Below are 9,842 nucleotides of genomic sequence, written 5' to 3'. Positions count from 1 at the left end.
GTGCGGTGGTTCGTACTAATCGCCTGCTTCTTGGACACCACCCATAATATGAGCAATTACGTTCTAATGGATTATAGTCCTTTTCTCGTTACTCTTTATGATCTTGGATTCTATTCTTTGTCCAATATTACCCCCCGATCCCCCTCAATCATTATGCTACCCCCTACTCTTATTTTTTTTTCTCGATCGCTCACCCCATATCTTTCGACAATCAATGAATGTGGGATGATGAATGAGCAACTTCAGAGGATGAGAAAGGCTAAGAAGATAATCAAGATTACAAAAGAACTTTCTGAGGAGATAACAGGAAGGCTGCAAGCTGACTGATCACACACAGTCTCTGGTACAGAAGAAAAACAGTGGGAAGAGTATTCCAGAAAGAGACAACAGTAGTAGCAAGTGCCTAAGACCTAAATGGTCTTGACATGTTCACAACACAGACATAAGGCCCCTATAGAAGTAGTATAATGTACCAGGAGTGTTACAAGGTAAGTTGGGCAGATAGGACGTACAGGAAGGGCCTTGGAGAGTATGGTAAGAAATTATTAGATTTTATTCTATATTCAGTGGAAAGCCACTGGATAGTTTTAAATAGGAGAGTGACTTAATATGACTGCATGGTCAGAGTCTTTGATAAGACCAAGTCAAGAGGTAGAGTCTTTGTTAACATCTTAACACTGAGGTTTTTTATTTTTGTTGTTAAGAGAGTCAGACGATGTTTAGTTTTAAAAAGACATTCCACAATGGAGAGTGACATCTCAAATTCAGTATGTCCATGATTGTGATGTCTCCCCAGCAATCCTCCCTCTTTCAGAAATGGTCATTATAGGCTTCTAGGTTTCAGAACAAAACCATGAAGGCTTCCTTGATGCATCGAATTTGTCAGCAAAGCCTGAGCCCATTTCTCACCTTCTTCATTGCCCAAGGTTGCCTAGGTGGTAGGGTGGCTAAGTGGGGATTTGAACCCCCGCCTGTCTGGCTCTGAAGCCTGGGTTTTGTTCATGACACCCTTCATGTGGCTAAAGTAATTTTTCCCCGTATGGGGCATTTGGGGGGGGCGGGGGTGGCGGGCGGCTGTTGGGTTTCGGCCTCGCTGCTCATGGTTGCGGTGATGGTGACTGGGGCCGGCTGTGGCAGCTGCGGCTCCTCCCGGGGTATGATGGTAACTAGGCCGGCGGCGGCGGTGGGGCTGCTCAGGGCTCTCTGGGGTCCGCTCTCCGCTCCCGCTACCGATCGAACTCGAAAATCAGAGAAGATTTTAATCAGGAAAAGCATAATGACAACTAACAAAGATCTTAGCTTCCTGACTACCCGTGCCCAGTGATGCAACTATTGATGAGGAAACCAACCCAAAGTAATGCAGCCAACTCCTCTTCTGGGAGCCATGATGTCTGATAGCCCTAAGGCCATGTTGCAAAACCAAAACCAAAAAACTTCAAACACTTCAACTATCCAAATAAGTTGAAAGTACTGAAAGGTTGAGTAAGGACAGAAGCCTTTCATCATTTAATAAAAAACATGGACTCAGTAAATAGTGTTCTTAACCACAAATCACATAATCTGGGCAGAGATCTGTCAGCTTCTACTTAATCTCTCTCTGGCATGGGGCACTAATGTGGGGCGTGCAGTCATGAGATATTTTACAGTGAGAAGAGGATATGTCCAGGGTCTTCCCAGGAAAAACAAGCCCCCATACTGACAGAGATCCCTCCCCTTTTGTTACATGCACAGCACTGCATCTTGGCATGCAGTCAGTACTCAGACAATGTGTTTTGACTTGAGCAGTGTTAGCTTCTTTCTCTTTCCCGTAGCTTAGGCTGAATCAGGGCATTGGGCCCTGGGTGGCAGGCCAAGGCAGTGTCTAATTTGGGGTTCCCTTACAGTTGCTACTGTGAGTGGTTCCTTCAGCTCTGAGTCTAGGGTCATGGGTCTCTCCTGTACTTTCTGTCCTGGGGATCCGGCTTCTCTGTGCCCTGGTTTCATAGGCTTCTGGGAAGGTCTTTCTGGTTTATAAGCTCTCCATTTTTTTTCTATGCATACATAAAACATACATTTACAAAACTGAGATTCTGCTATAGAGAGATTTTTATATTGCTTTAAAAAAGCATTACAGGATGGTGGCATAAGTAAACGCCACTACTTGCCGTCTCTCACAACCACATCAAAATTACAACTAAAATACACAACAACCATCATTCAGAACTGCCTGAAATCTGGGTAAGTGGAAGTGCTACAACTAGAGATGTAAAGAAGAAAGCACATAGAAACTGGTAGAAGGGGCCAAGACACGGAACAGGCTGGTTTGACACCCACGTGTTTTTAACTAGGAGGAATATCCCAGCAGTGGAGGTGCCCCGTGAGGAGCAAGTGGTCCCAGCCTCACACCAGACCCCCAGCCAAAGGTTCCAGAGCTGGGAAGAGAAGTCCCCGTAACCAGTGGGGATTGTGGCTGAGTGACACAGAGGTTGCTGGAGACCCAGGCAGTTCCTCTTAAAGGCTGGGCACAAGGACTTACTTGGACTCTATCCCTCTAGGCTCCAGTGCATTTGGGAAGGAACTGAATTGTTTGATATCAGGGAAAGAGCTCAGGGTGGCTTTCTCCAAGACTGGGGTGCTCGCAGGCATCATTATTTCTGTGCTGGAATATCCCCCTTTGCAGAACTGTCTGGCAGCCATATCTCAGTTTCCATCAGCTTGGCTCACAATGTTCACTCCACCTTGGTGATTCTTTGAGACCTGCCCCATCCAATTTTCAGCCCCAGCCATGCTGTTTGCAATGGCTTTTCCATATGAATGGCCTCTCCTGGCTCAGGCTTCATACTTTCCTAAAACCTCTTAAACAAGTAGCAACTGGCTTCAGTGTGCCCCATACCTATCAATAAGAGGCCCAAGACCCAGGACCTAGCACCAGCCTGCCTTGCTTCACAGCTTGGTCTCTCCTGGGCACTTCCAAGCTCAATACAAGCAGCAGCCATCTGCAGATTACTCAGTAGCTCCTGCCTGGGGACCCCAGGCAGTAGCTGACTTTGCATCTCCTGGGTGCCTCAGAGCCAGTACACCTGGTGGACAGCTTCAGACCATACCAGATTACAACTCTTCACATCCATAAGTGACACATTTAAGGGGCAGACTCAGTGAGCACCAAAGCCCCACTAAAGAAGATCATTCTCCATTGGGGTGTCTCCTGCACAGCAGCTCTTCCACTGTAGTTGGAGTTCCACTGTAGGTCCTCATAGCCAATTGGCCTAGACATAAACTCCTTCCAGTGACATCAACAGCATCAAGGTTCAACTACAATACGACTGCACACAGCCCACACAGGGGCGCACCTAGAGTGCCCATTTCAGGTGACTGGGGAAGCTAAGCCACTGGGCCTTATAGGACACCTACTACACAAGGCCACTCTACCAATTCCAGGAGACATAGCAGCTCTACCTAATACACAGAAACAAACACAGGGAAGCAGCCAGAATGCAGAGACAAAGAAACATGTCACAAATGAAAGAACAGAGGAAATATCAAGAAAAAAAGTGAAGTGAAATGGAAACAAGCAAACTACTAGATACAGAATTTAAAACAATGGTTATAAGGTTGCTCAAGGATTTTTTAAATATATTTTTTTGTTTTCAGAGAGGAAGGGAGAGGGAGAGAGAGAGACAGAAACATCAATGATGAGAGAGAATCATTGATCAGCTGCCTTCTGCACCCTGCCCCCCACTAGGGACCGAATCTGCAACCCAGGCATGTGCCCTTGACCAAAATCAAACCCAGGACCCTTCAGTCCACAGGCGATGCTCTATTCACTGAGCCAAACCGGTGAGGGCTCAAGGATCTTAATGAGAGCTTCAAAGGACTAAAAAAGAGCCTCAAGGGACTTAGGGAGACTTTCAAGGATCTTAGGGAGTCTTTCTTTCTCTCCTTTCTTTCTTTCTTTCTTTCTTTCTTTCTTTCTTTCTTTCTTGGATTTTTTTCTTTCTTCATCAATTAAGGTATTACATATGTGTCCTTACTGCCCCATTGCCCCCCCCATCCCCCACTCATGCCCTCACCCCCATGATGTCTGTGTCCATGGGTTAGGCTTATAAGGATCTTAGGGAGACTTTCAAATACATGAAAAAGGACTAGTCAGAAATTAAGCATACACTAACTGAAATAAAGAATAACTTAGCCCTAGCCGGTTTGGCTCAGTGGATAGAGTGTTGGCCTGAGGACTGAAGTATCTCAGGTTCTATTCCAGTCAAGGTCATGTACCTCAGTTGCAGGCTCCTCCTTGGCCTGGTCCCTTGTCGAAGCTCATGCAGGAGGCAACCAATAGATGTGTTTCTCTCACATTGATATTTCTCTCTGTCTTTTTCTCTCTCTTTCACTCTCTCTAAAAATCAATGGAAAAATATCTTCAGGTGAGGATAAAAAAAAGAATAATTTACAGGGATTCAACAGTAGAGTAGAGGATTCCAAGAATCAAATCAATGATTTGGAGTATGAGGAAGCAAAAACACCCAATCAGAAGAGCAAAAAGATAAAAAGACTAGCCCTAGCCAGTTTGGCTCAGTGGATAGAGTGTTGGCCTGAGGAATGAAAGGTCTCAGGTTTGATTCTGGTCAAGGGTACATACCCAGGTTGTGGGCTCCATCTCCAGTAGGGGGCATGCAGGAGGCAGCTGATCAATGGTTCTCTCTTATCATTGATGTTTCTATCTCTCTCTCCCTTTCTCTTCCTCTCTCAAATCAATAAAAATATATTTAAAAAGATAAAAGAATACAAAAATATGAAGATAGTGTAAAGAGTCTCTGGGACCACTTCAAGCCTACCAACATTTGCATAATGGGAGTGCCAGAGGTGAAGAGAGAGAGCAAGATATTGAAAACCTATTTGAAGAAATGGCAGAAAACTTCCCCTACCTTGTGACAGAAATAGACTTACAAGTCCAGGAAGCACAGAGAGTCCTAAACAAGATGAACCCAAAGAGGCCCACACCAAGACACATCATTAAAATGCCAAGAGAGAATCTTAAAAGAAGCAAGAGAAAAGCAGTGCTACCTACAAGGGAGTGCCCATATGATTGTCAGCTGATTTCTCAATAGAAACTTTGCAGGTATTCAATGTGATGAATAGCAAGGACCTACAACCAAGATTACCCAGAAAAGCTCTCATTTAGAATTCTTCAGATAAAGAACTTCACAGACAAGAAAAAGCTAAAGGAGTTCACCACCAAACCACCACCAAACCAGTATTACATGAAATGTTGAAGGGTCTTATTGAAGAAGAAGAAGAAGAAGAAGAAGAAGAAGAAGAAGAAGAAGAAGAAGAAGGAGAAATATGAACAATATAATGGCAATAAATACATATCTATCAACAATTAAATCTAAAAATCAAAATAAATGAATAAGGAATCTAATGAACAAAATAAACTGATGAATAAAATAGAATCAGAGGCATGGAAACATGGAACAGACTGACGAATCTCAGAGGGAAGGGGAAGGGTGAGGAAGAGATTAACTAAAGATCTTATATGCATACTAGACGCCCGGTGCATGAATTCCTCTTTGAAATCAATAAAATATATTTTAAAAATGCTGAGGTTAAATTCTTTATTCATGACTCTTTGTGTATATCTCTGATTTTTTCTTAAAGATGAATTTCTAGAAAGAGTTCACTTCATGGAAGGGATTCACCATACCCTCAGTGAGGACTGCTATCAGCTGCAGGATCCTGTGTATTTGTCCCTGTCCTGCCCTGTTTTCTCTCCTACAGCCAGTCCATCAGCTGTCAAGAGTTTGTGCTGTGCAGGCTCTAGGCTTTTGACTTCCTGCTGGTTTGGGTGTAGCCCTTTGTGGCAGGGTGTTGCTTGTGCAGAACTTGTGATACTGTCCCTTTTCTTATCAGCTCCAGGAATCTGTTTTGAAGCAATGAGTGAGAAGTAATCTACATCTCAGATAAAGCTCCACAGATGGTAGATCTTTTCTTATTGAAGTGGAGCCTATATAGCACTAACTGCCTTTTCTACACAATGTATCTAAACCAGTGGTTCTCAACTGAGGGTTATTCCTGTCCCATCCCCCCCTTACCCCCCTAAGGGACATCTAACAATGCCTGAAGACATTTTTGGTTGTGACAACTTGGCGGTGGAGGGGGTTGCTATTGGCATTAAGTGGGGGAGAGGTCAGGGATGTTGTAAACATCATACATCTTGCTTGCAATTCAAAATGTTCCTAGTGATTCTGAATATTACTAAAATAAATCTTGATATAAGGTTGATAATTAAGGCAAGGAAGCATCTGGTGTAATTTCTTGATTAAGTTGAAAATATGGATCCGGTCTCTCAGGTAATTCCTTTCTCTTCTTTCTTTCCCTATTTTTCTTCATTATTTTCTTTGTTTCTCTCTCAAACACCTCTATACCCACCTCTTTCAAAGCTTATAGGCTGCCTGGGCTGAGCATCAGGTTGCTGTGTGTAGGGAGAAGAGAGTAGTAGAAGGAGGAAGACACACACACATGTCTGGAACTTGAGTCTTTATTGAGGTTGATTGAGAGTTTAGTGATCTAGATGAATCTTCTTGAGGATTATGGGTGTGCCAGGACTTTAGCAGGAACCAGAGTATGTGGTACAGAGAATCTGCTCAGATTTGGTTCAGATTTCCTCTTGGGCTGGCCCAGACTCCAGGGTTAATTCTTCTTCAGGATCTTATTGATCCAGGGCCGGTAATGGGAGATCCGGGTGAAGACAGCAGGGGGCTCTGCAGTCTTCTTTCCATAGGAGACAATGCCATGAGCCACCCCAGCACATAGAAGAGGCCCCCCTGAGTCTCCCTGTGGGAGGAGGGAGGGGAGAGAGAGAGAGAGAGAGAGAGAGAGAGAGAGAGAGAGAAGAGAGGAGAGAGGAGAGAGGAGAGAGGAGAGAGGAGAGAGGAGAGAAAGCAAACGGTGAGTCAGGAAAGTCATCTACTCCTGCCCATGGTTCCAACTCTGAGTCACAGTCAGACCTAGGGTTAGACCCAGGAGCCCTGGATAGAGTTATGTATCTTGTTCTGATGCCCCTTCTTCTTTTCCTTCTTGTTATCTCATGTGTCCTGTTTAGCAGACTAAGAGGGATGGTTAGAGACTGCACAGGGCCATGGGAGAATGAATTCACAGAGGGACAATTCCAGATTCCTCAGCCCTTTGGTCTCAAACCCTGTCATTTGTTGACAACCTTCTGACCCCATCTTATTTCAGGAGATATCTGGACCCTGAACAGTGATTTGTGGGGAAGAACTCTAATCTAAAGATTACCTTAAATGCAGATTTTGCCTTTTTGGGATTGCCCACACATAGCTGGAGATTGTGGTCAAAAGTTTCGAAGTGTCTGCAGGCCTGGGGATCCATGAGTCTCAGCTTTACCTCTTGCAGAGTGTCGGAGCCTGATTTCTCCACTTCTGTCCTTCCCCAGCCAGCCACCCGGCACATTCTCCCAGGTGGGATGAAGTTGAACTGGGGTGGAAGGGGGAGTGTCCCCACAGCCAGGGTCAGGTTGGCTTTCTCATTCAACTGTGGAGGGAATGAGAGGCTGTCAGTGCTAGAGATTTGTTAGGATGCAGTTGGAAGCAATCAGGGAGGGAGAGCATACATTGCTTCACAATAGAGCCACATCCAGAGAGTTGAGTTGGAGGGAGGTGTAGTCCAGAGGCAGGTTGGGAAAACTTCAGGGCAATGGGGACCTGAAGGAGAAGCCTGAGAGAACAAGAAGTGAAGAAGGGGAAGAAAGATGTTGTCACCTTTAGTAACATGATGTCATGATGAGCAAGAATGTAATCAAATTTTGGATGAGGGAATTGTTTCATGACCTTAATCTTCTGCCATGTGTCTTCTTTCTTTGTTATGTTATGGGCTCCAAGGGTGACCATTATAGACCTGTTGTGAAGGAGAAGGAAGGTCAAGGAGAAGCAGTGGCGGTTTGGGGTTTCTCCTGAGATGTACCCTTTCCGAGATAAGCAGACTGGAGTCTCTCAGTAGGTCACAGGACTCTACCCACTCTCCTCTTCCTGAGTTACTCTGGCATTTGTGTGTGTGTGTGTGTGTGTGGGCGGGGGGGGGGCGGGGAGGGCTCAGGTTTTACTCAGGGAAGGCTTTTCTGAGGGAATAGAGACAATTTCCAAGACTCTCAGGATATGCTTGGGACTGAGCAAGCCATGGAGGACCCAGGGGGCAGGCTTAGCACTTCCTATTTCAGGGAGTCCTATATGAGGGCCAGCCCTCAAGATCAAGAGATGTCAGAAAAAGAGGTGGGGTCTCAGGTGGACTCTGTTCCTGCCTCCTAAATGCATGGAAAGGATGCATTTAGGTCCCTGAGAACTAAGGGCCAGTGTTCCTGGAAAGAGCAGAGAGGAAGTGGCCCAGAGAACTGGGTGGAGCCCTGAGAAGTGAGTTGGGTATCTTATGTGTTGGGGTTGGGGAGAGGGGGAACTACTTTTAGAGGAGGAATGCTTGGATGGGGTCCCCTATTCCTTTGAAGGGGAGCTGAGTGTACAATGACAGAGGGTGAGGACATCCATTCAATTGTGAGAACAATTTCCTTAGCCCAATTCTTACCTCTCCTTAAAGTGACCCAGGCCCAAGAGCCCCTCCTTAGGCCCCCTATAGGGGTGTCCCAGGTTGCTAGCCTAGATGTTCATCTCTCATCTGGAGATAAATAGTACCCTGTTTCTTACCTTCCTTTACAGTGAGCAGCTGTCAGCACAAAGTTCCGTCTTATCAGAAAACCACCACAATGCCCCACTGAATTATGGGGAGTGGTAATTTCCAGGTAGGCCATGTAGGGGCGGGAGTGAGGCTTGCATTCTGTGCCCCCGATTATCTCCCCTGGAACAGAGAACAGGCCTGAACACATTGGTACTCTCTCCAGAGAATGCACAAGCTGGGTTAAAGCTGAGAGAGGCTTCTCTTGAATTTCATCCTCACCCTGAATTCTGCCCATCTTCCCTCGCAGGTGTCTTTGATATCGGCTTTCCCCAGGCACAACCTTCTACATGAATTTTCATGCCTTCCTTCAGGCACAATAGCCAACCAGCCTCAGATGCATTTTTCACCTCAGATTTCCCCCACCCCCATTCTGCTCCAGCCTCAACCCTCTTCTGTCACCTTGCAGGACAAGCTCTCCAGGGTTCTGTCTTGACCTTCTCCACAACCCATGAGCTGTGACACAAGAAGGTCAAATTATAAGGTAATGTGTAGCCCCCAAATTCAGAAGGTGAAGAGAACATAGGACTTTATCCACATGATCACACATGTTAGAGAAGATACCCCTTTTCCTCCCAATTGCTCTGGAATTTTCCCCAAATCAACGTGGGGTTCCTTGTTCCTGGGAACTACCATAGGCTGCAGAGAATCGGTGGGCACATCCCAAGTGGAAATGTCACTCTGGACTCTTGAAGAGGTATCCTGCCCCTCTCTTGTTTAAGAGTCGGCTATATTCAGACAAAATTTTGTTTTAGGAACTGATCCTGAAGCTTCTAGAGGGAAGGGCCTGAGACTCACCGGCTTCAGATGTGGAGCATAGGAGGAAGATCAGCAGGGGAAGAAGAAGATGACCCATCTTGTCAGAGAGGCTGCCCTTGGCAGGGTTGGCTTCTGTTTTCCAGTCTTGGGCTTTATAACTCCCAGCAAGAGAGGAAAGGGCAGGGCTGGTAACCACAGGAACTGGTAGTCATGTTTTTTTCTCTCATTTTTGAGAGAAAAAAAGAGAGAGAATCCTAATGTGAGAATAGGAAACAAACATCCGTCTACATCTATATCCCCATTGGCAGGACTCAACTTCTCTATTTCCCTTTGGTGGTAAAGCAGAAAAGGGCCTTAATTTATAATCA

The 9,842-nt window shown here is 45.5% G+C and overlaps 2 protein-coding genes across 3 annotated transcripts in view; both read right to left on the bottom strand.

Moving 5' to 3' along the window:
* The window catches only part of LOC102442722 (nuclease-sensitive element-binding protein 1-like), a 2,732-nt gene extending 1,457 nt beyond the window's left edge, over positions 1 to 1,275 (bottom strand). Inside the window, exon 1 of the mRNA XM_014467593.1 lies at positions 1,047 to 1,275. Within this exon, the coding sequence (XP_014323079.1) occupies positions 1,047 to 1,275 (229 nt within the window). The remainder of the gene's footprint in view (positions 1 to 1,046) is intronic.
* A 5,225-nt stretch (positions 1,276 to 6,500) lies between these two features.
* LOC102442410 (chymase) lies at positions 6,501 to 9,589 on the bottom strand. Of its 2 annotated transcripts, XM_006102216.3 has the most exons (5): positions 9,514 to 9,589; positions 8,688 to 8,838; positions 7,755 to 7,890; positions 7,273 to 7,527; positions 6,501 to 6,810 (listed from the first exon to the last, which is right to left on the bottom strand). In XM_006102216.3, exons 1-5 carry the CDS (start codon positions 9,569 to 9,571, stop codon positions 6,667 to 6,669), a joined length of 744 nt encoding a protein of 247 aa, XP_006102278.1. In that variant the 5' UTR covers positions 9,572 to 9,589; the 3' UTR covers positions 6,501 to 6,666. The 2 variants fall into 2 exon arrangements, with proteins under 2 accessions (XP_006102278.1, XP_014323106.1); XM_014467620.1 differs by lacking the exon at positions 8,688 to 8,838.
* Between the last annotated feature and the right edge of the window lie 253 nt (positions 9,590 to 9,842).

This window comes from Myotis lucifugus, unplaced genomic scaffold (assembly GCF_000147115.1).
Source record: "Myotis lucifugus unplaced genomic scaffold, Myoluc2.0 scaffold_406, whole genome shotgun sequence".
NCBI classification, from domain to species: domain Eukaryota; kingdom Metazoa; phylum Chordata; class Mammalia; order Chiroptera; family Vespertilionidae; genus Myotis; species Myotis lucifugus.
Note: the sequence above shows the minus strand (reverse complement) of the source record. Positions and strands in the feature narration are given on the sequence as shown.

Bases quoted from the DNA above. Each gene is read 5' to 3' on its own strand.
- LOC102442410 (XM_006102216.3), bottom strand. From the start codon at position 9,571: ATGGGTCATCTTCTTCTTCCCCTGCTGATCTTCCTCCTATGCTCCACA. The intron at 7,891-8,687 runs GTAAGAAACAGG...CCTTCACAACAG, and splicing joins GCTGCTCACTGTAAAGGAAG to GTCTATAATGGTCACCCTTG. The intron at 6,811-7,272 runs GTAATCTTTAGA...CTCCTCCCACAG, and splicing joins AGGCAAAATCTGCATTTAAG to GGAGACTCAGGGGGGCCTCT.